At 45.9% G+C, this 26,008-nt stretch overlaps 1 protein-coding gene across 1 annotated transcript in view; it reads right to left on the reverse strand.

Moving 5' to 3' along the window:
• LOC100081190 (calcium-activated chloride channel regulator 1-like) overlaps positions 1 to 26,008 on the reverse strand; it is a 42,763-nt gene that overhangs the window by 16,075 nt on the left and 680 nt on the right. Inside the window, exons 2-8 of the mRNA XM_029064140.2 lie at positions 20,675 to 20,815; positions 20,372 to 20,519; positions 10,441 to 10,549; positions 8,974 to 9,151; positions 3,426 to 3,644; positions 714 to 941; positions 449 to 626 (exon numbers count right to left, since the gene is read on the reverse strand). Of these exons, the coding sequence (XP_028919973.1) occupies positions 449 to 626; positions 714 to 941; positions 3,426 to 3,644; positions 8,974 to 9,151; positions 10,441 to 10,549; positions 20,372 to 20,519; positions 20,675 to 20,815 (1,201 nt within the window). The remainder of the gene's footprint in view (positions 1 to 448; positions 627 to 713; positions 942 to 3,425; positions 3,645 to 8,973; positions 9,152 to 10,440; positions 10,550 to 20,371; positions 20,520 to 20,674; positions 20,816 to 26,008) is intronic.

Consider the following 26,008-nt stretch of genomic DNA (forward strand, 5'->3'; position numbering starts at 1 on the left):
TCAATTTCCTCATCTGTAAAATGGGGGTGAAGACCGTGAGTCCCAGTTGGGACAACCTGATTACTTTGTGTATATACCCCAGTGCTTAGAACAGTGTTTAGCACATAGTAAGTGTTTAACAAACACCATCATTATTATTACTTTTTCGTGCTTCAGTTTGCTCATCTGTAAAATGGGGATTAAATACCTTATCCTCCCTTCCCCTTGGATCACAAACCTCATGTGGGACAGGGATTTGTCAAACATGACTACCTAGCTTCAATCCCAAGCTTGCACATAGGAAGAGCATAACAAATACTGCAATCATTATTACTATTAGCTGAGCAATTTCCCCAAACCATCTTGAATTCTTTAATGCTACAAAGACACTTGGGACCTACAAGTTAAAGTCTATCTTCGTGTTACTCAGAGAATATAGTCGTGTATTTTTAAAAGTTGTCTTTTTTACCTGTCAAGACTGATAATTGTTCTAGTTCCTTGGCAGCTGAAGCTCCCAGAGCAACAGTGTGAATGGTAGCTCCACTCTGTTTCACCTCCTCAAAACAAGAACTTATAGTTGAGTCTTCCCCATCTGTCAGCAACACGATTTCAGAGCCATCGGTTGTCTGGAATTTCTGTTTAATTGCCTGAAGACATGCATTTAGTGTATTAATTTGGGGGTTTAGAACTGCAGAGTTGCAAGTAGCCAGCTGCATTAGGAAAATGCTTTTCACCTGAAATGCAGCTCGGACTCCGCTGCAGATTGACGTTCCTCCTCCAGCCGTGGAAGGCAGCTTTTTGATCAGCTGATTCCGGTCATCCTCGCTGACAATTTGAATTAGAGCATTTTGGATTACGGCTTTACTATCAAATACGACCATCCCGACCCAGGATCCTTTTTCAATAATCTGTAGCAGGAACAATTTGGCTGCCTGATTCATTCGATTAAGACGATCCTTATCCTGAGGGAAGAAGAGTACAAATGAAACTTCTATGTGCATTACAAGATGCAAACTCAGCACATAACATAGTGATCGTGGATGTGGATGTGATTTTGTGTTCCTGTGTGAATGCCTAAATCCCGAGCTTATTAAATGGGTCAACCAACCAGGTTAAAAAATGACATTTCATCCCCAGTGAAAGCTTCAACTTCCAGTAAAGTCTCTGATGCTGTTAACCAAATAGATCTAAATGAAACGTTATAATGATTCAAGGTTTTTGGAACATTAGGTGCTTCAGATATGGTAAATAAATACAAATACAAAAATGGGGCTATGCGACTCATGGCCTTAATCTCCCTCTCATATGAACTCCAGGTACAGGAATTTTGTCAGATCTGCTTTTGTTGTTTCTACCCAGCACTTGGTATAGTGTTTATCGCATAGTTCTTATTGTTATTATTATTTTTGAATAGACAGATATGTTATTTCCTTATATAGCTACTGTTTACCTATCAGTTAACGTGTAGTTATTGTCAAAGTAGGTATATTCCTGCACCATCCTAACATCTCCCTGATATTGTGTATATCTTTAGGATTCTATTTATTTTGATGGTATTGATGCCTGACTACTTGTTTTGTTTAGCTGTCTGTCTCCCCCTTTTAGAGTGTGAACCCGTTGTTGGGCAGGGATTGCCTCTATCTGTTGCCGAATTGTACATTCTAAGCGCTTAGTACAGTGCTCTGCACAAAATAAGTGCTCTATAAATACAACTGAATGAATTTCCAGCTACAATCCAGCCCACACACTTCACTCTTCTAATGTCAACCTACTTACTCTACCTCAGTCTTGCCTGTCTCTCCACTATCCACTCACCCACGTCCTGCCTCTTACCTGGAATTACCTGCCACTTCATATCTGACAATTAGTCTCCCACCTTCAGAGCCGCATTAAAAGCACACCACTTCCAAGAGGCCTTCCCAGACCAAACCCTTATTTCCTCTTCTCCCTCTCCCTTTTGTGCCACTTGTGTAGATATATGTAATTTGTTTATATCAGTGCTCATCTCCCCACTCAGACCGTGAACTTGTATGCGGAGAATATGTCTATTAACTCTTTTTCATAATGGACTCTCCCAAGTGCTTAGTAGAGTGCTCTCCGCACGGTAAGTACTCAGTAAATACGGCTGATCGATTGTTTTCTGAAGCATGTGAGGGAAGGAACTAGTGGTAGTGATAGGAATCCTGTTTGATAAATGACACTGGATTAAAGCCTTGTTTTCACTCCTTCTTCTTCCTGTCTTTCCACCTATTTCACCACTCCCGCTTTCCTCTCACGTTGGTATAGAGGAGGGTTTGGCTCCATGGGAGTCTGCGAGTCTAAAGGTCATGGGTACTAAACCAGGTTCTGTCACTTGTCTTCTGTGACCTTAACCTCTCTGTGCCTCAGTTACCTCATCAGCAAAATGGGGAGTAAGAGTGTGAGCCCCTATTGGGACAGAGACTCAGTCCAACCTGATTAACTTGTATCTACCCCAGTTCTTAGAAAAGTACTTGGCACTTAGTAAGCCCTTAAATACCTTAATTATTATTATTATTAGAGTTCAGGTGAACCCAGTTCAGAGGAGTTCAGGTCTGGCCCCTGATTTTCCCCAAGTCTGGGGACTCAGGAGTCTGGGTCAGTTCCAGGGCCACAGACGTAGCTCAGTCTGCTGAAGGGCTAACCTGCGTTGGTGCCTAGAAGCAGCGTAGCTCAGTGACAAGAGCATGGGCTTGTAGAGTCAGAGGATGTGGGTTCTAATCCTGCTTCCCCACTTGTCTGCTGTGTGACCTTGGGCAAGCCACTTGACTTCTCTTTGCCTCAGTTACCTCATCTGTAAAATGGGGAGTAAGACTGAGAGCCCCACATGGGACAACCTGATTACCTTGTATCTACCCCAGCACAGTGGAACAGTGCTTAGCACATAGTAAGTGATTAACAAATACCATGATTATTATTATTAATGCCAGGATATAGGATGTTCACTGAGTTGATGCTATTACTATCGGGGATTTTCATGGTGATATTTTCCATACTTGTCTTCCCTTTACTTTTCTTATCCCTACCAAGTCCTCTTCTTTTGTATGTATAAATCTCTTGTGTGCAGAGCGCTGTAATAAGCACTTGGAAGAGTACACTATAACAATAAACACATATTCCCTGTCCACAGCAAGCTCACAGCATAGAGGAGGAGACAGACACCAAGTGAGAAACCTGAGAAGTCTTGACATAAAGAGGGTAAGGGACACCTGGACCACGTTCAGTAGGTCCAGCTACAAATGCTCACTGAGGTCCAGCCTGACCCCATGATCGGTTCTCAATACAAGGGACGCAAGAGGGGGCTGAGGCAGCGCGATGGCCCACGTGATAGGGAAAGCAGTCGACCCACACCAGGACGAGCCCAAGCCTCCCTCAGGCCATTTTGCCTGTACCCAAGAGGGTCCAGAATTTGACTGGGATGGTCTTACCGCCATGCTTCCAGACTTATCAAGCACCAAACAGACTCTTCTGATGATAGATTTCAGCAAGGAAAAGACAGGTTTTGGTGGCTGGCCAGTCATGGGTTTGCTGTTCTTAAAGTCAGCTGAATCCTTGATGACGTCCCAAGTGCTTCGGAGGTTGCACATTCGGTTGTGAGGGGTTGGAGCGTCTACGTTATGGTTGTGCGCTGAACAGAACTCAACCACCTGGAAGAGTCAGTACAATGAGAACGGTTAGAACTAGACACGAGTATCACCGAAAAAGCCATCCAAAATTAATCAGCCCAGTGATGAGTCATATTTTAAAGATCCCTGTTTAACTCTCTCTCCACACATACTGTGTGATTCTTGGAATAATGTGCTCTGGGCTTGTTGGTTAGAGAGATTGTGTTTAACCATATGGTCCCTAGCCATCTTTGAGTTAATTCACATATGGAGGTGTGAGCCTTTCCTTTGAGGGTGATCCCCTACTTCCTAGGTGAGCCGGTAGGGAAGTCTTCTGCATGGTTGCATGATGAGAAGGATGTTTCCACCCCTTTACTTCTGTAAAATACAGTGAATTAGCCCCTTCACCTCTCGGGTATTTGTATTTGCACTATCTTGGGTAGTGGTATTTGTTAATGAGAACAGTAATAATAATAATGGTACTTGTGAAGCACTTACTATGTGCCAGGCACCATTTTAAGCACTGGGGTAGTTACAAGATAATCAAAGAAGCAGCACGGTGTAGTGGTCTGGAAGTCAGAAGTTTATGGGTTCTAAGCCCAGCTCCTCTGCTTGTCTGCTGTGTGACTTTAAGCAAGCCACTTCACTTCTCTGGGCCTCAGTTCCCTCATCTGTAAAATGATGATTGAGACTGTGACCTCCACATGGGACAGGGACTATGTCCAACCCGGTTTGCTTGTATCCACCCCAGCACTTAGTAGAGCGCCTGGCATATAGTGCTTAACAAATACCATTATTATTATTAAGTTGGACACAGTCCCTGTCCTACATAGGGCTCACAGTCTTAATCTCCATTTGCCAGATGAGGGAACTGAGGCACAGACAATTGAATGATTTGCCCACGGTCACCCTGCGGACAAGTGGTAAGGCCGGGATTAGAACCCAGGTCCTTCCTACTCTCACGCCCGTGTTCTATCCACTAAATCACACTGCTTCTCTCATTCCTTCTCTGCCTTAGCTTTGCCAGCATCTAACAGAAAGTTAAAGATCTACTGGCTGTAGGGCAGAGTCTACCGTCTTTCCAATCCGGTGCAATGCCCATTTGCCGTAAACATCACTGGAACGCTCGACCAGAGGAGCGGGAGGGGGTCCAATGGGGGTGCACCCACTGCCCCCGCCGCGTCCTAACAATGGGGGTCCAGCCCATGCGTGTCTGTGCTCTAGATTGTGAACTCGTTATGGGCAGGGTATGTGTCTACCAGCTCTGACATATTGTACTTTCCCCATGAATTCAGTACACTGCTCTGCATATAGTAAGTGTTCAATAAATACCGTGGATTGATTGATTGGGAAAGGTGGTTTTGAATACCTGGTCATCCTGTTAAGGAAATATTTTTACTTTCCCCTTCTATTTCCCTTTTGTAAGTTAATTTCTCCCCCCTTCTTTCTTCAGTGGGACTAGAATGTGAAAATGACGGAGCCCGGGGTCTCCTGTTGGGAATGCTGGATGAGGGACAGTTCTGAGATTCCAGAAGGGGAAACCTGCGCAGAGGAATCGATGGCAGTAGTAGTGGCTGGTGCCGTTCCTCTCCAACTCACCAGATTTTTTAATGGTATTTGTTAAACTCTATGTGCAGGAACTGTACTAAACTCTGGGTAAATACCAGCTAATCTGATTGGACACAGTCCCTGTCCCACATGGGGCTCATAGTCGTAATCCCCGTTTTACAAAATAAGGAAACCGTGACGCGGAGAAATGAAGTGACTTGTCCAAGGTCACCCAGCAGACAAGTGGAGTCAGGATTAGAACCCAGGTCCTGCTGACTCTCAGGTCCATGCTCTTTCCACTAGGCCATGCTGCTTCCTGTGAGTTGGGTTCTCGCTGGGGCATAGAGTGCAGCGGGTGGGTAGGCGGGGAGGGACGCCACACACCGAGACGATCACATAAAGGTTTTCTACCGGCAGGGCATATTTTCAGCCCTAGCAGCGGGCCGGCCCTGAGAGGTAGCGTTGTGACCAGGCGGGTGGTTGTTTTGGTAGCTGCTGTGATCTTTGCAGGCCAGCAATTTTTCAGGATTCTTACTGGGTTCATCCATCTTGTGGAATACCTCGGGGTTCTTCTTTCAGAAACCTTCAGCACTGAAGGCATGATCCCAGGAAGCAGAGCTGGGACTAGAACCCAGGCTGCCCGATTCCCAGGGAAGTGCTCTTTCCACTGGAACAGGAGCAGGAGGTGTCCTGGATCTCCAGCTTTGAAGATTTTTAAGCTCGCTGTGGGCAGGGAACATGTCTACCAGCAATGTGGCTTAGTGGAAAGAACATGGGCTGGGGAATCAGAGGAAGTGGGTTCTAATCCCGGCTCCACCACTTGTCTGCTGTGTGACCCTGGGCAAGTTATTTTACTTCTCGGGGTCTCAGTTCCCTCACCTGTAAAATAGGGATTAAGACTGTGAGCCCCACGTGGTACAATCTGATTACCTTGTGTCTACTCCAGCGCTTAGAACAGTGCTTGGTACATAGATAATTATGGTACTTGTTAAGCACTACATGCCAAAGACTCTTGTAAGCACTGGGGTCGGTACAAGTTAATCAGGTTGGACACAGTCTCTGTCCCACATGGGGCTCACACTTTTAATCCCCCATTTTGCAGCTGAGGTAACTGAGGCCCGGAGAAGTGAAGTGACTTGCCCAAGGTCGCACAGCACACAAGTGGCAGAGCCGGGATTAAAACCCCGGTCCTTCTGATTCCCAGGCCCGTACTCTATCCACTAAGCCACGCATGATCCCAGGAAGCAGAGCTGGGACTAGAACCCAGGTTGCCCGATTCCCCGGGAAGTGCTCTTTCCACTGGAACAGGAGCAGGAGGTGTCCTGGATCTCCAGCTTTGAAAACTTTTAAGCTTGTTGTGGGCAGGGAACATGTCTACCAGCAGTGTGGCTTGTAATCTCCCAAGTGCTTAGTACAATGTGCTGCAAAAGTAAGCACTTAATAAACGCCACCGATGGATTGATATGCTTTACACTGATAACATCAAACTCTACCGCTCCTTTCTTTTCCTCTCTCTCTCACCACTTTCCCCTGGCATGACAAGGCAGCCCTCCCCTAATAATAATGATGGTATTTAAGTGCTTACTATGTGCAAAGCACTGTTCTAAGTATTGGGGAGGGAGGATACAAAGTGATCAGGTTGGCCCAGTGGGGCTTACAGTCTTAGTGCCCATTTTACAGATGAGGAAGCTGAGGCACAGAGAAGTAAAATGACTTGCCCAAAGTCACACAGCTGACAAGCACCCATGACCTCTGACTCCCACGCCCGGGCTCTTTCCACTGGGCCACGCTGCTTCTCTAGGACGGTGAGGTGGTGGTGCTGCCAACCATTTATTTCCCAGATATCCGGACGGGTGCCTGTCACAACTACGGGGCTTGATTGTCTTGGGGGCCTGAGCCAGCTACTCCCCTTGCTTTTCTTTCAATCAGCTACTCAGTCCATCCATAGTATTTACTGAGCGCTTACTGTGTGCAGAACATTGTACTAAGAGCTTGGGGAAAGTACAATACAACAGAGTTGGACACATTCCCTGCCGACGATCAGTTTACAGTCTAGTCGGGGGGGGCAGACATTAATATAGATAAATTACCCGATATGTAAAATAGGTCCTGAGGGGCTGAAGGAGGGATTAATACCAAATGCCCAAAGAGCACATATCCAGCCGCAGAAGGGAGAAGGAGTCGGGGAAAAGAGGGCTTAATCGGGGAAGGAGATGTGACCTTTCTATTCTCTTCTTTCTATTCTATTCTTCTATTCACGGTCATTCAATTGTATTCAATGAGTACTTGCTATGTGCAGAGCACTGTACTAAACATTTGGGAGAGTGCAAAAGTGTTACAAAATAACAATAGACAGACACATTCCTTCCCCACCCATGCTGCGTATGTGACAGTGATTCCTCTCTTTCCCATGGCAGTGGTGCTGATAACCTATCAGTCAATCAGTCAACAGTATTTACTAAGCCCTTACTGTGTGCAGAGTGCTGTGATAAGCACTGGGGAGGGGACAATAGTGTTTGTATACACAATCCCTGTTCTCGGACAGCTTACTCTCTTGCAGGGGAGAGACATATTATAATAAATTACAGGAAGAGGAGCAAACAAGGACAAGGATGTGTACATAAGTGCTGTGATGGGAGGAGGGGGGGAGTATCTAAGTGTTTAGGGGACATGGACTCATGCACACAGGTGATGCACAGGGGAGGGAGAGTAAGGTGGGACAATGAGAGAGGAGGCAGGGTTGTGATTTTAGTCTGGCTTCGAAAATGAGTGGGATATGTAGTTCTTGAGAGCTTTGGGAAGTAGGGTGCAAGTGAGGGATCAAAGGTGAGACACGAGAAGGAATCACAGTATGCAGGTTGGTAACGGTGAGTAGGTTGGGGACCTGAAGAAGATTTTAGTGCAGGATTGACTGATTGTTTCTTGGAGAAGGAGCGTGGCTTAGTGGATAAAGCATGGATCGCCTGGGTTCTAATCCCAGCTTCACCACTTATCTGCTGTGTGACCTTGAACAAATCACTTTGCTTCTCCGGGCCTCAGTTACCTCGTCTGTAAAATGGGATATAAGGCGTGAGCCCCTTTTGGGACAGGGACTGTGTCCAACCCGATTAACGTATATCTATCTACCCAGTGCTTATCAACAGGCTTTTGAGACTCCCTGTTTCCTCTTCTCCCACTCCCTTTTGCATCACCCTAACTTGCTACCTTTGTTCTTTTCCACTCCCAGCCCCACAACACTTATATACATATCTTTCATTTATTTATTTGTATTGATGTCTGTCTCCCCCACCTAGACTGTAAACTCATTGTGGGCAGGGAATGTGTCTGTTTAGTCTTGTATCTTACTTCCCCAAGTGCTTAGTGCAGTGCTCTGCACACAGTAAGCACTCAATAAATAGGATTGAGTGAAATGAATGAAAGCACTCAACAAATACCATAATTATGAATATCTGCTTTGAGATTTTGTAATGACTGAAGTAAGAAAGGGGAATCAACAAAATAAGCCAAAGATCTAATAAACAACTGAGGATCACTCCTGAGGCAGAGAATAGGAATTCATGCTGCCAGTAATTGTAGTGTCTGCCATCTTAATTAGCAATCTTCATTAATCTTGCTTAGCATCTATCCTAGATGAGACAATCATGGAAGTACTCGTTAATCCCTCCAAAAGGGGTTGCCAAGTGTGTAGCACCAAGGAGCCCTAAAATCCCAATAAAACTCATAGAAAATGTGAGATTATGAAACAGGATCCAGTGGAGAAGCAGTTCCTTATCTGGCCAATTAGCCCAATCCAAATTCCAGAGTGAGTGATGGAGATACTTACAGAATCAATACTCGACTGATACATTATGGATGCTGTTTCAAATTGATCTTCATCCAGTATGAATTTACAGCCTTCTTCAAACATCTGAGTCTTCCAATCCACTTTGCAAAGCCTATTTGAGCAGCTGTTTCCTTGGCAAACCTCCTTTTTGTATGAACCAAGGATATCTAATGAACACCTAAAAAGATATCAGAATTAATCTTAGAGAATTTACTTAATCATCTTTTAATAATGTTATTGAGTGCTTACTGTCTGCAGAAGCACTTGAGAGAACACAATGAACCTAAAATAAAATTTTCTAATAGAGGAGGCAGGTAGACTCCAATTATTTACAAATAGGGTGAGCTGGAAGAAGATACATCTCATAGCAGCAAGACTGTGGAAAGATGGACTAGGGTATATATTACAAATTTTTTATTTATATTAATGTCTCCCCCTCTAGACTGAAAGCTTATCGTGGTCAGGCAATGTGTCCACTAACAGTGTTGTACTGTAGTCTCCCTGGTGTTGAGTACAGTGCTCTGGACACAGTAAGCATTCAGTAAATACCATTGATGATGATGACAATGAATGAATAAGGAGTGTCTGTAGATCCCTACAGCAATCAATCAACTAATCATATTTATTAAGTGTTTACTGTGTGCAGAGCATTTGAGAGTAAACTATAACAGAGCAGATAAGTGTGTTCCCTACCCAAAATAGGCTTTCTGTCTAGAAGAGGAGACAGACATTAAACTAGATTATGGTTATGAACACAAGTGCTTTGGGGCTGAGGGTGGAGCGAATATCAGATGTTTAAAGGGATATCCATTAACTGCTAAAGTTGACTATTAGAATGACGCAACCTGGGTTGGTGGAAATTAATAGGGGAGAGGAGCTAAGATTTCAGGAGGGCTTTGAGTCATTCAGTCATATTTATTGAGGGCATACTGTGTGCAAAGCATTGTTCTCAGCACTTGGGAAAATACAATGTAACAATATACAGACACATTCCCTATCTAGCAATATGACTAAATAAATAAATAACAGATCTATACGTAAGTGCTGTGGGGCTGAGAGGTGGGGATGAATGAATGGAGCAAGTCAGGGTGATGGAGAAGGGAGTAGGAGAAGAGAAAAGGAGGGCAGCTGGAGAGGGAATTCCAGGCAGGGGAGGCAAGGACAGGGAATGAGGAGAAGGTGATTTTGGAATGAGAGGTGAAGGAAGGTTGGGATTGGTGGGTGAACTGAGCAGATTTAGAAGGAGAAAGAGCTGGTGGAGGGGCTTGAAACTAGTGGTCAGGAGTTTCTGCTTGATGTAGAGGGAATTACATCACCACTGGAGAGAGAGGTCAAGGAGGATTAGGTTGGATTATATCATCTGGTAGTTAAAACCAGTTGGATGATTAACATTATGAAAATTACTAGTGGAGATCAAATGATGCAACTGTTTTTTGCTCAAAGCCACTTAAATCAGAATGCTATTACCTTGTTGCTTCAGGATTTCCATCATTGGACATGTAGAAAGGTTGTTCATCGCTGTATTCGTTAAACACCCCCCACCGCAGATGAGCCCATTCGTGGACAAACACTCGACCTGAGGGAGAATTTTGAAATGTGATTTTATAGCAGCTTCATTCCCTACCTATCAGTACCATGGTTAATAATTCCTGATTCTGCCCACCACTTCCCTGCCCTCAGTTATCCCTTGCCAACTGAAAGTAATAATAATAATAATGATTGTGGTATTTCTTAAGCACCTACTATATGCCAGGCACTGTATTAAGCCCTGGGGTGGATAAAAGCAAGTTGGGTTGGACACAGTCCCCGTCCCCTGTGGGGCTCTCAGCCTCAATCCCTCTTTTACAGCTGAGGTAACTGAGGCCCAGTGAAGTGACTTGCCCAAGATCACACAGCAGACAAGTGGTGGATCCAGGTTTAGAACCCATGACCTTCTGACTCCTAGTCCTGTAACCTATCCACTACACCAATGCAATAATTTCTATTTATACTGTATAGTCATTTTATTTCTTAATAGTAATACGATACAATATTGTTTTTTTTGCAAAAGCACTTGGTTTTCATTTAATAATAATTTTTTGAATTTAATGAAGTGACTTGCCTAAGGTGACACAGCAGACACGTGGCGGAGCCAGGATTAGAACCCATGACCTTCTGAATCCCAGGATGAGGCTCTAGCCACTATGCCACGAATGTAGAGCATTATAAGGTATAAAAAAGTTGTCTGTTCAATCAGACAATGGTAATTACTGTCGGCTGTGTGACTGTGAACAAGTCACTTCTCTGTGCCTCGGTTCCCTCATCTGTAAAATGGGGATGAAGACTGTGAGCCTCATGTGGGACAACCTGATGACCCTGTATCTACCCCAACGCTTAGAACAGTGCTCTGCACATAGTAAGCGCTTAACAAATACCGACATTATTATTATTGATTATTGAGCATTGACTGTACGTAGAACACCATACTAACCACTTGGGAAAGTACGATACCATATATTTGGTAAACTCAACACCTGCTGACAAGGAGTTTACAATCTACAGTGGGAGACAGTCATTAAAATTAATTACAGATAGGGGAAATAGTAAAGTAGAAGTATAAATGTATATGAATATCCTTCTACTCTACTATCTATAACACACACACACACCCACGTGTCTGTGTATATATATATATATAAATACACATATCCACTCTCAGGGTCACCCCTGGAGAGTTTCCAGTACTTCACCAGTCTTGGCTGTGGGAGGGAGAGTCGAGCAGAGGCCTACCTAGGCTGGGCAGTGGCTAACCAGTGGAAAGCAATCTTCTACAAGTCAAAACTCACCCATGCTGGGCAGCAGCGGCACTGGACAGAGTTGAGGGTGGAGACTCAGGTTTACCGCGTGGAAGGAGGCAGTGGCAAACCACTTCTGTAGTTTTACCAAGAAAAGTCCACGGTTACACTACCAGAACGATTGCAGATGGAGAGTGGGGGGTTCTGGGAGAGATCGGACCACGGTGTTGCTATGGGATGGAAACGACTCGGCATATGAGAAGACATACACGTGTATGCGCTCGCTATTCGCTCACTCTTGGCTTCAGAGCTCTCCGTCAGCTTGCCCGCTCCTACCTCACCTCCCTTCTCTCCTTCTACAGTCCACCCTGCACATTCCACTCCTCTGCCACCACTAACCTCCTCACGGTGCCTCATTCTCGCCTGTCCCGCCATCGACCCCTGGGCCACATCCTACCGCTGACCTGGAACGCCCTCCCTCCTCACATCTGCCGAACTAACTCTCTTCCCCTCTTCAAAACCCTACTGAGGGCTCACCTCCTCCAGGAGGCCTTCTCAGACTGAACTTCCCCTTTTTCCTCTGTTCCTCCCTCTGCTCTACCCCCTTCCCCTCCCCACAGCACTTGAGTATATTTGTACATATTTATTACTCTATTTTATTAATGATGTGTATATATTTATGATTCTATTTATCTATTTTGATGGTAGTGATGCTTGTTTTTTGAGTATATTTGTACATATTTATTACTCTATTTATTTTATTAATGATGTGTATATATTTATGATTCTATTTATCTATTTTGATGGTAGTGATGCTTGCTTTTCTGAGTATATTTGTACATATTTATCACTCTATTTTATTAATGATGTGTATATATTTATGATTCTATTTATCTATTTTGATGGTAGTGATGTTTGCTTTTTTGAGTATATTTGTACATATTTATCACTTTTCTGAGTATATTTGTACATATTTATCACTCTATTTATTTTATTAATGATGTGTATATATTTATGATTCTATTTATCTATTTTGATGGTAGTGATGTTTGCTTTTTTGAGTATATTTGTACATATTTATTACTCTATTTTATTAATGATGTATATATATTTATGATTTTATTTATTTTGATGGTAGTGATGCTTGTCTTTTGTTGTCAGTCTCCCCCTTCTAGACTGAAAGCCCATTGTTGGGTAGGGATTGTCTCCGTTGCCAAACTGTACTTTGCAAGCACGTAGTACAGCGCACTGAACACAGTAAGCACTCAATAAATATGAATGAATGAATATGCATACATACATAAATATATATCATTTATATAGTGTACATATATATATGCTGTGGGGGCTGGGGTATCAAAGTTCTCGAGAAGTACACATCCAGGTGCCAGGTGCATAGTTGATGCAGTAGGGAAAACAGGGGAATTGTTGGTTTAGTCTGGGAGGGCCACTTGGAAGAGTGGAGTTTTAGGAGGGTTTGGAAGATGGGGAGAATGGCGATCCGTCAGCTACGAAGGGGAGGGAGTTCCAAATCGAAGGGGAGACATGGACAAGGGATTAGTGTCGGTATAGACAAGGTTGAGGTACAGAGAGTAGATTGTCTCTTTTCTTTATTTTTTTAAATGGTATTTTGAAAAAAGGATGGCTAGAGAGAGAGGCATCCATTACATACATTCTCCAAAGCATCCTATTGCTGCTGATGGGGATGGAACTGGGTTAGAATCAAGATTAAGGGAATGCTAACTTCCAAGTGCTGGTATCAGTAACTGGCTCGATTGAGGGTTCGTCTTGTGGTATGCTGTCGAGTCGTCTCTGCCTCAAAGCGACACCATGGACACAAGCTCACCCTTGACTCGTCTCTCTCGTTCACCCCACACATCCTATCCGTTACCGAGACCTGCCGGTTTCACCTCTACAATATCACCGAGATCCGCCCTTTCCTCTCCACCCAGACGGCTACCTTACCGTTACGGGCTCTCGTTATATCCCGGCTAGACTACCGTGTCAGCCTTCTCTCTGACCTCCCTTCCTCCTCTCTCGCCCCGCTCCGGTCTATTCTTCACTCCGCTGCCCGGCTCATCTTCCCGCAGAGACGATCTGGGCATGTCACTCCCCTTCTTAAACACCTCCAGTGGTTGCCTGTCGACCTCCGCTCCAAACAAAAACTCCTCACTCTAGGCTTCGAGGCTCTCCGCCACCTTGCCCCTTCCTACCTCTCCTCCCTTCTCTCTTTCTACCTCCCACCCCGCACGCTCCGCTCCTCTGCCACCCACCTCCTCGCCGTCCCTCGGTCTCGCCCGTCCCGCCGTCGACCCCCGGGTCGCGTCCTCCCGCGGTCCCGGAACGCCCTTCCTCCTCACCTTCGCCAAACTGATTCTCTTTCCCTCTTCAAAACCCTACTTAAAACTCACCTCCTCCGAGAGGCCTTCCCAGACTGAGCTCCTCTTCCCCCTCTACTCCCTCTGCCATCCCCCCTTTACCTCTCCGCAGCTAAACCCTCATTTTCCCCTTTTCCCTCTGCTCCTCCACCTCTCCCTTCCCATCCCCGCAGCACTGTACTCGTCCGCTCGACTGTATATATTTTCGTTACCCTATTTATTTTGTCAATGAATTGTACATCGCCTCGATTCTATTTAGTCGCCATCGGTTTTTACGAGATGTTCTTCCCCTCGACTCTGTTTATCGCCATCGTTCTCGTCTGTCCGTCTCCCCCGATTAGACCGTGAGCCCGTCAAACGGCAGGGACCGTCTCTATCTTGTTGCCGACTTGTTCATCCCAAGCGCTTAGTCCAGTGCTCTGCACATAGTAAGCGCTCAATAAATACTATTGAATGAATGAATGAAGCTCACCTCTCCAAGAGGCCTTCCCAGACTGAGCTCCCCCCTTTTTCCCTCTGCTCCCTCTACCCCCCCTTCACCTCTCCGCAGCTAAACCCTCTTCTCCCCCCTTTCCCTCTCCTCCTCCCCCCTCCCGCCCCACCCCCTCAGCTCTGTATTCGTCTGCTCAACTGTATATATCTTCATCACCCTATTCATTTTGTTTATTTTGTTTAATGAGATGTACATCACCCTGATTCTATTTATTTGCCATTGTTTTTATGAGATGTTCTTCCCCTTGACTCTATTTATTGCCACTGTTCTCGTCTGCCCGTCTCCCCCGATTAGACCGTAAGCCCGTCAAAGGGCAGGGACCGTCTCTCTCTGTTGCCGACTTGTACATTCCAAGCGCTTAGTACAGTGCTCTGCCCATAGTAAGCGCTCAGTAAATACTATTGAATGAATCTCTCCCAGAACACCCCACCTCCATCTGCAATCCTTCTGGTAGTGGATCCAAAGAGTTTTCTAGATTAAAAATCCGGAAGCGGTTTACCACTGCCTCCTTCCGTGCAGTCAACTTGAGTCTCCACCCTCGATTCTTTCCCGTGCCACCGCTGCCCAGCACAGAGGAGTTTTGACTTGTAGCAGATTGCCTGCCATTTTCTAGCCACTGCCCAAGGTAGGTATGGCACGGAAAGGCCTCTGCTTGACTTTCCCTCCTCTAGCTGAGCCTTATAGAGTACTGGAAACTCTTCAGGTGCGACCCTGAGAGGGGGTTTCTCCCTTGGATTTTGCCACATTTACTATCGTCATTTAATCACCTTCCCCTTTTTTTTCTTTATGATTTTTTCACTCTCGGAATTAGTTTTTAATCTGGAATGACAACTGGTCCTTTGCAGTCTTTGTGGTTTTTCAAGAAATAATTTTCAGGCGACAGAGGATACATTTTTTCACATTTTTTTCATCACTTCCTTGTCTCTTATGGGGCCTTGAATAATTCTGTGTCTTTTTTCACTGAAATATTATCGGTAATCGTATTTGTTCTCGGCTTTTCCACTATCTTTTTCACTTTCCCAAGTTTCATTGCATTTCATTTCTGCCTTCTAATCCATTTTTAATTTGCGGTTACATAGCTTTATTTTAAGATACGATTAAAGTGGACCATGCTGTATTAGTACAAGAAAGTGGAGGTCCTAGTTCGAAAAGCACTAAATCAAACGGTTGATAGGTCGCACACACGACTGAACTATTTTTCAGTCCACTGGTTGGGGGCGGGGGGTACCCATTGGAATGGGGTGCACACCGGACACAGTGAAGAACCCAAGCAGCACCGTGTCCAGCTTTTGCTGTTTGGGCTTTTTTGCATTGTATTTACATGGTGTGACCCAGTGCAGTCACAGGACTTCCAGGCTTGTAGCTTAGTGGGTAGAGCCCAGGCCTGAAAGTCAAAAGGACCTCGATTCTAATCTCGGCTCCACCACGTGTCTGCTGGGTGACCTTGGGCAAGTCACTTAACTTCTCTGTGCCTCATCTGGAAAATAGGGATTGAGACTGTGAACCCCAGGTGGGACAGGGACCGGGTCCAACCCGATTTGCTTGTATCCTCCCCAGCGCTTGGTACAGTGCCTGGCACGTAGTAAGTGCTTAAGAACAACCACAATTATTATTATTAGGCATTTAGTAGCGATGGGAAAAACTCACGGTTTAAGCGCCCGAAGGCCTTCGTTTCTTCCAGGCTCCTTGAGGAAGCTTGGGAGGGGCTAACTCCCCTCGTCTGCCGGGAAATGAGCCTTTCTTCCCCTGTTTTTGGTTCCAGGATTGACCTGAAGATGGGATGGGCATCCCTGGAGGCAGTGCTTGCCCCTTGCCCCTGCTTCCTGCCCTCGCCACTGACTTAGGCTGCAACATTGTGAGGCTAGGGAAACCAGGTATGGATACCTTGCCTTGCATTTCATTTCATTTCTCCCTCTAGACTCTAAACTCGTTGTGGGCAGGTAGCGTGACTACTAACTCTGATATATTTTACTCTCCCAAGCGCCAAATACTGTAGCTCTGAACGCAGTAAGTCTTCAGTAAATACCACCGTTGTTGTCACTAAGCAGAGTGGCTTAGTAGCAAGAGCAAGGGCTTGGGAGTCGGAAAGCGTGAGTTCTAATCCCATCCCCATCACTTATCCGCCGTGTGACTCATTTAACATCTCTGCGCCTCAGTTACCTCATGTGGAAAATGGGGATTAAGATTGTGAGCCCCACATTGGACAACCTGATTACCTTATATCTACCCCAGTGCTTGGCACACAATAGTGCTTAACAATTACCCTTATTATCCTCCTCTAGACTCTGAGCACCTTGTGGACAGGGATTGTCTCTATTTCTGTATTGTACTTTCCAAGTGCTTAGTACGGTGTTCTGCACACAGTAAACTCTCAGTAAATGCGATTAAATGAATGAATGACTGATTGATTAGCAATTTACTCACTGTATCTCAATCTCATCTATCTGGCCACCAACCTCTTGCCCACATCCTGCCTCTGGCCTGGATCGCCTTGCTTCTTCATGTCTGACAGACAGTTACCCTCCCTTCCTTCAAAACCTTATTGAATGGACATCTCCTCCAAGAGGCCTTCCTTGACTAACCCCTCTTTTCCTTTTCTTCCACTCCCTTCTGCGTTACCCCCGACTTGCTCCCTTTATTCACCGCCCCCGCCGCCCCACAGCACTTACATACATATCAGTAATTTATTTTATATTAATATCCGGCTCCTCCTCTAGACTGTAAACTCACCGTGAGAAAGAGATGTGTCTGTCGTATTTTCATACTGTGCTCTCCCGAACGCTTAGTACAGTGCTCTGGACACGGTAAGCACTCAAATATAATTGATTTATTACAGTACAGTAGAGTTGGTAGATATGATCCTTGCACAGAAAGAGCTTACATTAATTAAGAGAAGCAGCGTGGCTCAGTGGAAAGCGCACGGGCTTTGGAGTCAGAGTTCTTGGGTTCAAAGCCCGGCTCTGCCACTTGTCAGCTGAGTGACTGTGGGCGAGTCACTTAACTTCTCCATACCTCAGTTACCTCATCTGTAAAATGAGGATTAAGACTGTGAGCCCCACGTGGGACAACTCGATTCCCTTGTGTCTACCCTAGTGCTTAGAACAGTGCTCTGCACATAGTAAGTGCTTAAAAAATACCAACATTATTATTATTAATGGTAACGGCATTATTATTAATAATGGTATTTAAGTGCTTACTATGTACCTAGCACTGTTCTAAGGGCTGAATGCTATTTCAGTGCTTACTATGTACTAAGCACTGAGATGGATACAGGCAAATCGGGTCGGACATAGTCCCTGTCCCAAGTGGGGCGCTCAGTCTCAATCCCCATTTTACAGAGGAGGTAACTGAGGCACAGAGAAGTTAAGTGACTTGCCCAAGGTCTCATAGCGCACAAGTGGTGGAACTGGGATTAGAACCCATGACCTTTGGACTCCCAGGCCTGTGCTCTATCCACTACACCATGCTGCTTCTCGAGATAAGCTCGAGGGTCAGTGAGTAGGTTGGTGTTCCAGGAGAGAAGTGTTTGGTCTGGGTTATGAGTAATCAGAATAACAGTGATAAAAACTGTGGTATTTAAGGACTCACTATGTACTAAGCACTGTATTAAGGGCTGGGGTCAACAAGATCAAGTCCCACATCATGAGGCTCACATTCTAAGTAGGGGAGAGTACAGGTATTGAATCTCATTTTGCACGTGAGAGAACTGAAGCACAGAGAAGTGGTGACTTGCCCAAAGTCGCGCAGCAGGTAGGTGGTGGAGCTGGGATTACATCCCAGGTCCTCTGATTTCCAGGCCCGTGGTCCTTCCACTAGATGACACTGCTTCTTGTTTGGGGAGGGAAGCAAAGATAGGTGGGAGTAGAAGAGCTGCATGACATAGTGGATGGGCACGTGCCTGGGAGTCAGCAGGTGATGGGTTCTAATCCTGGCTCAGCCACTCGTCTGCTCTGTACCATGGACAAGGCACTTAACTTCTCTGTGCCTCAGTTACCTCATCTGCAAAACGGGGATTAAGACTGTGAGCCCCACCAGGGACAGGGACTGTGCCCAACCCGATTTGCTTGTATCCACCCCAGTGCTTAGTACAGTGCCTGGCAACATGGTAAGCACAGCTAAGCCCTCTTTTCCCCCCATTTCCCTCTGCTCATCCCCCTCTCCCTTCCCCTCCCCTCAGCTCTGTGCTCGTTAGCTCAATTGTATATATTTTCATTGCCCTATTTATTTTGTTAATGAGATGTACATTCCCTTGATACTATTCATCGCTATCGTTTTGGTCTGTCTCCCCCGATTAGACCGTAAGCCCGTCAAAGGGCAGGGACCGTCTCTATCTGTTGCCGATTTGTCCATTCCAAGCGCTTAGTACAGTGCTCTGCACATAGTAAGCGCTCAATAAATACTATTGAATGAAAGAATGAATAAATGCCATTCCATAATACCAAAAAGAAGCAGCGTGGCTCAGTGGAAAGAGCATGGGTTAGGGAGTCAGAGGTCTTGGGTTCTAATCCCCGCTCCGCCACTTCAGCCGTGTGACTTTGGGCAAGTGACTTCACCTTTCGGTGCCTCAGTTACCTCATCAGTAAAATGGGCATTAAGACTGTGAGCCTCAAGTGGGACAACCTGATCACCTTGTATCCCCTCAGCGCTTAGAACAGTGCTTTGCACATTTTCATTAATTCATTCAATAGTATTTATTGAGCGCTTACTATGTGCAGAGCACCGTACTAAGCGCTTAGAATGTACAAATCGGCAACAGATAGAGACAGTCCCTGCCCTTTGATGGGCTTACGGTCTAATCGGGGGAGACGGGCAGACAAGAACAATGGCAATAAATAGAGTCAAGGGGAAGAACATCTCATAAAAACAATGGCAAATAGAATCAGGGTGATGTACATCTCATTAAACAAAATAAATAGGGTTATGAAGATATATACACTCGAGCGGATGAGTACGGGTGCTGAGGGGGTGGGACGGGAGATGGGGAGGAGGAGAGGGAAAGGCGGGAGAAGAGGGTTTAGCTGCGGAGAGGTGAAGGGGGTGGGTAAGAGGGAGCAGAGGGAAAAAAGGAAGGAGCTCAGTCTGGGAAGGCCTCTTGGAGGAGGTGAGCTTTAAGTAGGGTTTTGAAGAGGGGAAGAGAACGCCCAGTATTGTTCTAAGCGCTGGAGTAGATAGGAGGTAATCGGGTCGGTCCCCGTCCCACGTGGGGCTCACAGTCTCATCCCCATTTTACAGATGAGGTAAAGCAGACACAGAAAAGTGAAGCGACTTGCCCAACGTCACGCAGCAGACATGTGGCAGGGCCAGGATGGGAGCCCCCGGCTTCCGTCTGCCAGGCCCGTGCTCTTGCCACCGGGCCACACTGAGTCTCGTGATGTCAGTCGGTCCTTCTGACGACGACTCCTCCTCCTGTCCCGGTCATCCGTGACGCCCACCCCCAGATTCAGCCGCCTTCTGCGCCCCAAAGACGGCCCCACACATAGTAAGCGCTTAACAAATACCATCATTATCATTATTATAATAAATATTGTTATTAAGAGGCGATTAAGCCAACAGTGAGTTTTTGTTTGATATAGAAGTGATGGGCAACCATTGGAGGTTTTTCCACTTTGGGGAGGTGCGCATGGTGAAAATGTCTTGGGTTTGTGCTGAACTTTCCAAGCGCTATTACAGTGCACTGCGTGAAATAGGTACACAATAAATAACATTACCACTACAGTTACTATCTTCAATCTCAAAGCAAAAAGGAGATGTACCTAGTGGTCCGTGTTCTTTCAAGAGGTCTCCTGCCAGGAATTTTGGGGTGAAGTGAATATATTCTCCCGGCTCTCCGCACCGTCCCGTCTGCTGGGTGTAGGGGTTATCTCCATGGGTCGGGGAGGGTTCTGCAACTTTGACATCCGCCTAGAAAATTTAAAAGTTTTTGTTTCGTAAAGCAGAAGAACCAAAAGGCACGGTTGCTTGAGTGATTTTTAAATGACGCAGTTAGTGTTGCACCAAATGGGGATTTAAAAAATACTGATAGATTGCATTATTTAAAGAGAACTCACTGAACTCACCGTTTTGTAGGACTCACGTTTGGAGACCGAATACTCAGGTTTATCGCTCCACGTCTCAGGAATTAATACAGCTACATTTTTGAAATAGAACATTTTTTTTGTGGCCGTGAAAAGGTAAGAAGAAGCATCATTCACCATATCCTGATATAGAAAAAAAGAACAGAGAAAGAGTGATATGAAATGAAATGAAAAAAGCATCTCTTATTTTACAGAAATTTATTCAGTCAGCAGTATTTATTGGTAGTTTACTGTGCACAGAGCTCTGTAATAAGTACTTGGAGAGTAGAATAGAATTGATAGACATGGTCTCTCCTCAAGGAGCTTAAAGGATAATAGTTGGGGTGGTAAGTTTGCTAATAATCATAATTGTGCTATTTATTAAGTGCTTACTATATGCCAGACACCGTACTAAGCGCCGGGGGAGATACTAGGTAGGTGCTGGGGTAGGTACAGAAAAGCAGTGTGTCTCAGTGGAAAGAGCACGGGTTTGGGAGTCAGAGATCGTGGGTTCGAATTCCAGCTCTGCCACTTGTCAGCTATGTGACCGTGGACAAGTCATAACTTCTCTGTGCCTCAGTTCCCTCATCTGTAAAACGGGGATTAAGACCGTGAGCCTCACGTGGGACAATCTGATTACCCTGTCTCTACCCCAACACTTAGAACAGTGTTCTGCACATAGCGCTTAACAAATACCAACATTATTACTATTATTATTACAAGCTAATTGGGTTGGACAGAGTCCCTGTCCCACTTGGAGCTCCCAGTCTTCATCCCCATTGGACAGATGAGGTAACTGATGCACAGAGATGCGAAGTGACTTGCTCGAGGTCACCCAACACACATACGGCAGAGCTGGGATTAGAACCCAGTTCCTTCTGACTCCCAGGCCTGCACTCTATCTCCTAAGTTATGCTGCTTCTTAAGATCGAACCTGCACAGTGACTTGTTTTCCCTTGCGCAGGGCACCCATTCCACCTTTCCTCACTGGGGCTGAGACAAGGTCAGATGTCCAGTGTCTCAGATGGTCATTTGCCTGGTTTTATACCGGACAGTCGGTCCATTACCATTTTCCCTCTCTGGACTGTCAGTTGGGCAGGGAACATATCTACCAACACTGTCATATTGTACTCACCCAGGTGCTTGGAATAGAGCTTTGCACAAAATAAGCACTCGGTACCATTGATTGAGTGATTGATTTTCTGCTGTTCTTTCTCCTGAATGCTACTGAAACAGCAGCATTCACTCATTCATATTTACTGAGTGCTTACGGTGTTCACAGCACTGTACTAAGTGCTTGGGAGAGTAAATTGTAACAATTACAGACACATTCCTTGCCCACAATGAGCTTACAGTCTGGAGGGGGAGACAGACATTAATAGAAACCAATAAATTACAGCTACACACATAAGTGCTGTGGGGCTGGGAGCGGGGCTGAATAAAGGGAGCAAGTCAGGGTGACGCCAGACGCCTTTTATATCTGGTATTTCAATTTTAAGCAACCCAGCCTCCTGCGTTTGAGTTCCGTGGATCAGAAGCAGTACCTTTATTTAGCGGGTTCAAGGAGGGGAATAATAATAAAAATGATAGTGGTATTTGTTAAGCACTTACTATGTTCTAAGAGCTTGGGTAGATACGAGGTAACCAGGTTGGACGCGGTCCCTGTCCCACATGGGGCTCGCAGTCATAAGGCCCGTTTTACAGATGAGGTAACTGAGGCACAGAGAAATGAAGTGATTTGCCCAAGGCCACACAGCAGACGTGTGGCAGAGCCCGGATTAGAGCCCACGTCCTCTGACTCCCAGGTCCATGCTCTTTCCATCGGGCCACACTGCTCCTCATGGAATGGATTGGTCCTGGAATCAGGGGTTCCCCCCGCTATAGGGACACACTCTTGGTTCAGTGGAATTTAACAGATTGTCCAATCTCACATCACCACATTAGGTGGCCCAACCCACGTAATGCACAAACACAGACAAGCAGCGTGGCTTAGTAGATACAGCAGGGGCCTGGGAGTCAGAAGGTCCTCAGTCCTAATCTGGGCTCCGCCATGGGTCTGCCGTGTGGCCTAGGGAAAGTCACTTCACTTCTCTGGGCCTCAGATACCACATCTTTAAAATGGGGATTAAGAGTGTAAACCCCATGTGGGACCGGGACTGTGTCCAATCAGATTAATTTATATTTACCCTAGCTCTTAAAACGGTCCTTGGCGCATAGTAAACGCTTAACAAGTACCATAATCATTATGATTATAACGTTCATCTGCGATTTCCTAAGGTATTTGGGAGTGTCATCGGTGGCCACTCTGCCCATGCCAGCCCAGCAGCTGCCCTGGCACACCTCTGTTTACCCTCGCCAACCAGTTGTCCCAGGACCATTACCAAGGGTGTGGATTCCGTTTGGGGGCCCTGAGCCAGCAACAACGGATCCCTCTGAAGGTAAAAATCCAAAGGCAATCTTAAACCGCTCGACATTTGGAGGACTCTAAGTGGTTAGCAATTGCAGCCAGCGCTTAGAACAGTGCTTGGCACACAGTACGCACTTAAGAAATACCATCATTGTTATTCTTTAAAAGCTGGGCCGTATATTGCAGTTCTTTTACAAAGGGGTTTTCACACACTTCGAAGGCAAATTTTTGAAGAAAAAAGTTACTGTATGTAAAGAGAATATGAGAAAATGGAAACTACAAAGTGGAGTCCTCTAGCAATTGTGAAGTCTGTGCACTTAGTGTAAGGAGCTTTGCTAATGAAAACTCCAAATAGAATTACGAGAAGCGGCATGGTGTAGAAGATAAAGCCGGGGCCTAGGAGTCAGCAGATCACGGGTTCCAATTCAGCTTCCACCACTCATCTGCTGTGTGACCTTGCGTAAGTCACTTCCCTTCTCTGGGCCTCAGTTACCTCATCTGTAAAATGGAGTTTAAGACTGCGCGCCCCATGCGGGAAAGGGACCGTGTCCAACCCAACTTGCTTGTATCCACCCCAGTGCTCAGAATAGTGTTTGGCACGTGGTAAGCACTTAAAGAATACCATTATTCGTTTTTTAAAAAGAATTTTTGCAGTTCCATAATTCTGCCTCTATGGGAGACCCCAAAGCTCAATAATAATTTTGGTATTTGTTAAGCGCTTACTAGGTGCCAAGCACTGTTCTAAGCGCTGGGTAGATATAAGGTAAGCAGGTCGTCCCACGTGGGGCTCACAGTCTTAATCCCCATTTTACGGATGAGGGAACTGAGGCACAGAGAAGTGAAGCGACTTGCCCAAAGTCACACAGCTGATAAGTGGCAGAGCTGGGATTAGAACCCACGACCTCTGACACCCAAGCCCGTGCTTTTTCCACTGAGCCGTGATTGGCTACTTCAAAGAAAAAGGTCAACTCGTTCCCCAGTATAGGTCTGAGGTAGACTGGGGAACCCTGAAAAATGGTGGGACTTGGGGTCCTTCAGGGAGCTGCTTTGCCCTCTGCTATTCTTGAAAGACCGCAACCTGGAGCAAGCCACTTCTGGTAGGTCTGAGGTCGGGGATGCTTTGAGATTATTGAGAAGCAGCATGACATAGTGGACGGATCCCTGGCCTGAGAGTCGGAAGGTCAGGGGTTCCAATCCTGACTCTGCCATTTGTCTGCTGTGTGACCTTGGACAAGTCACTTCAGTTCTCTGGGCCTCAATCACCTCACGTGTAAAACGGGGATTGAGACCGGGAGCACACATGTGGGACAAGAACTATGTCCAACCTGATTTGCTTGTATCCACCCCAGTGCTTAATGCAGTGCCTGGCACATAGTAAGTGCTTAAAAATACCATCATCATCATTATTATTATTCTTTGGAACATCCCAACCCTTGGACACATGAGAATGGGGGAGGATGGCTGTCAAGAAACAGAACTCTTCCTCCAAGCTCCATTTGGTGTCACTGTTAGAGGGAGACCTGTGGTAGGGATACAGCGTGCCCTGGGACAATATAGAATTCTCCCCCTCTGGACTGTAAGGTCCTAGTGGGCAGGGAAATTGTCTGTTTATTGTGATATTTTACTCTCCCAAGCACTTAGTACAATGCTCCGCACACAGTAAGCGCTCAGTAAACATAACTGAATGAATAAATGAATTTACCTTCTTAGGTGCGGTTTACCTACTACTTTCTCTGCCTAAATACCATTTCTTCCCCCTTCTGGCAAATAAGGATGCAGTTTGCCGATCTACGACTCCCTTGTCGAATGGCTTCTGGGCACAGGCCCATCAGAGCCTTCCTGAGACTTTCTGCCTGCTTCCCCAAGGATTCCCCATAAAATCTCCAAACAGTTAATGGTATTTATTGAGCACCTACTATATGCAGAGCACCGTACAAAAGTCCTTAACCCACAGGTTATTTTCCTTCCTGTGAGCAGGTGAGGGGTCTTCCCGGACTTCCAGCTCCAGGAATATTGGAGGCAAGCGGGTGGTCCCTGCAGAAGTGAGTTGAGGGGGCGGCCCCTGCACTGGGACTCCTGAGGTGCCCCCTCCCATCCTTCCATCTCCCCCTGCTCCAGCCCCTCTTCTCTAGAAATCCAAAATCAAGACTTAGGAGACTTGAGAAAGGGAATAATCCCTCTGTGAAGCTGCCCCCTCTGTGAAGCTGCCTCTAAGAATCAGTCTTGGGGAATTCACCAGATAAAAGGATCTTTTTCCATAATTAGCCACACAGTACCAAAATGAAACAACGGAAACCAGAAATGGCAATAGAACGACAAAGCCACTGAAGCACTAGACCCAGAATCCAACGGGGGCAAGGTATTAAAGGGAGGAAGGTGTCATGGCTGTGAGCAGAAATCCATTGAAATGGAAGGATCTTGAGTGAATCCAAGAGGAAGAGATCAACCCGTCTTGGAGAACAGTGAGCGGCCCAGAAGCATGACCTAGTGGATAGAGCACGGGCCTGGGAGTCAGAAGGCCCGTTAGAGAAGCAGTTAGAGAAGCAGCGTGGCTCAGTGGAAAGAGCACGGGCTTTGGAGTCAGAGGTCATGGGTTCAAATCCCGGCTCGGCCATTTGTCGGCTGTGTGACTTTGGGCAAGTCACTTAACTTCTCGGTGCCTCAGTGACCTCATCTGTAAAATGGGGATTAAGACTGTGAGCCCCACGTGGGACAACCTGATTCCCCTATGTCTACCCCAGCGCTTAGAACAGTGCTCGGCACATAGTAAGCGCTTAACAAATACCAACATTATTATTATTATTAAGGCCATGGGTTCTAGTTCCAACTCCGCCACTTGTCTGCTGCGTGACTCCGGCCAAGACACTTCACTTCTCTTTGCCTCAGTTCCCTCATCTGTAAAATGGGGATTGAGAGTGTGAGCCCCACAT

The sequence above is a fragment of the Ornithorhynchus anatinus genome, chromosome 4 (genome assembly GCF_004115215.2).
Source record: "Ornithorhynchus anatinus isolate Pmale09 chromosome 4, mOrnAna1.pri.v4, whole genome shotgun sequence".
Classification (NCBI taxonomy): Eukaryota; Metazoa; Chordata; class Mammalia; order Monotremata; family Ornithorhynchidae; genus Ornithorhynchus; species Ornithorhynchus anatinus.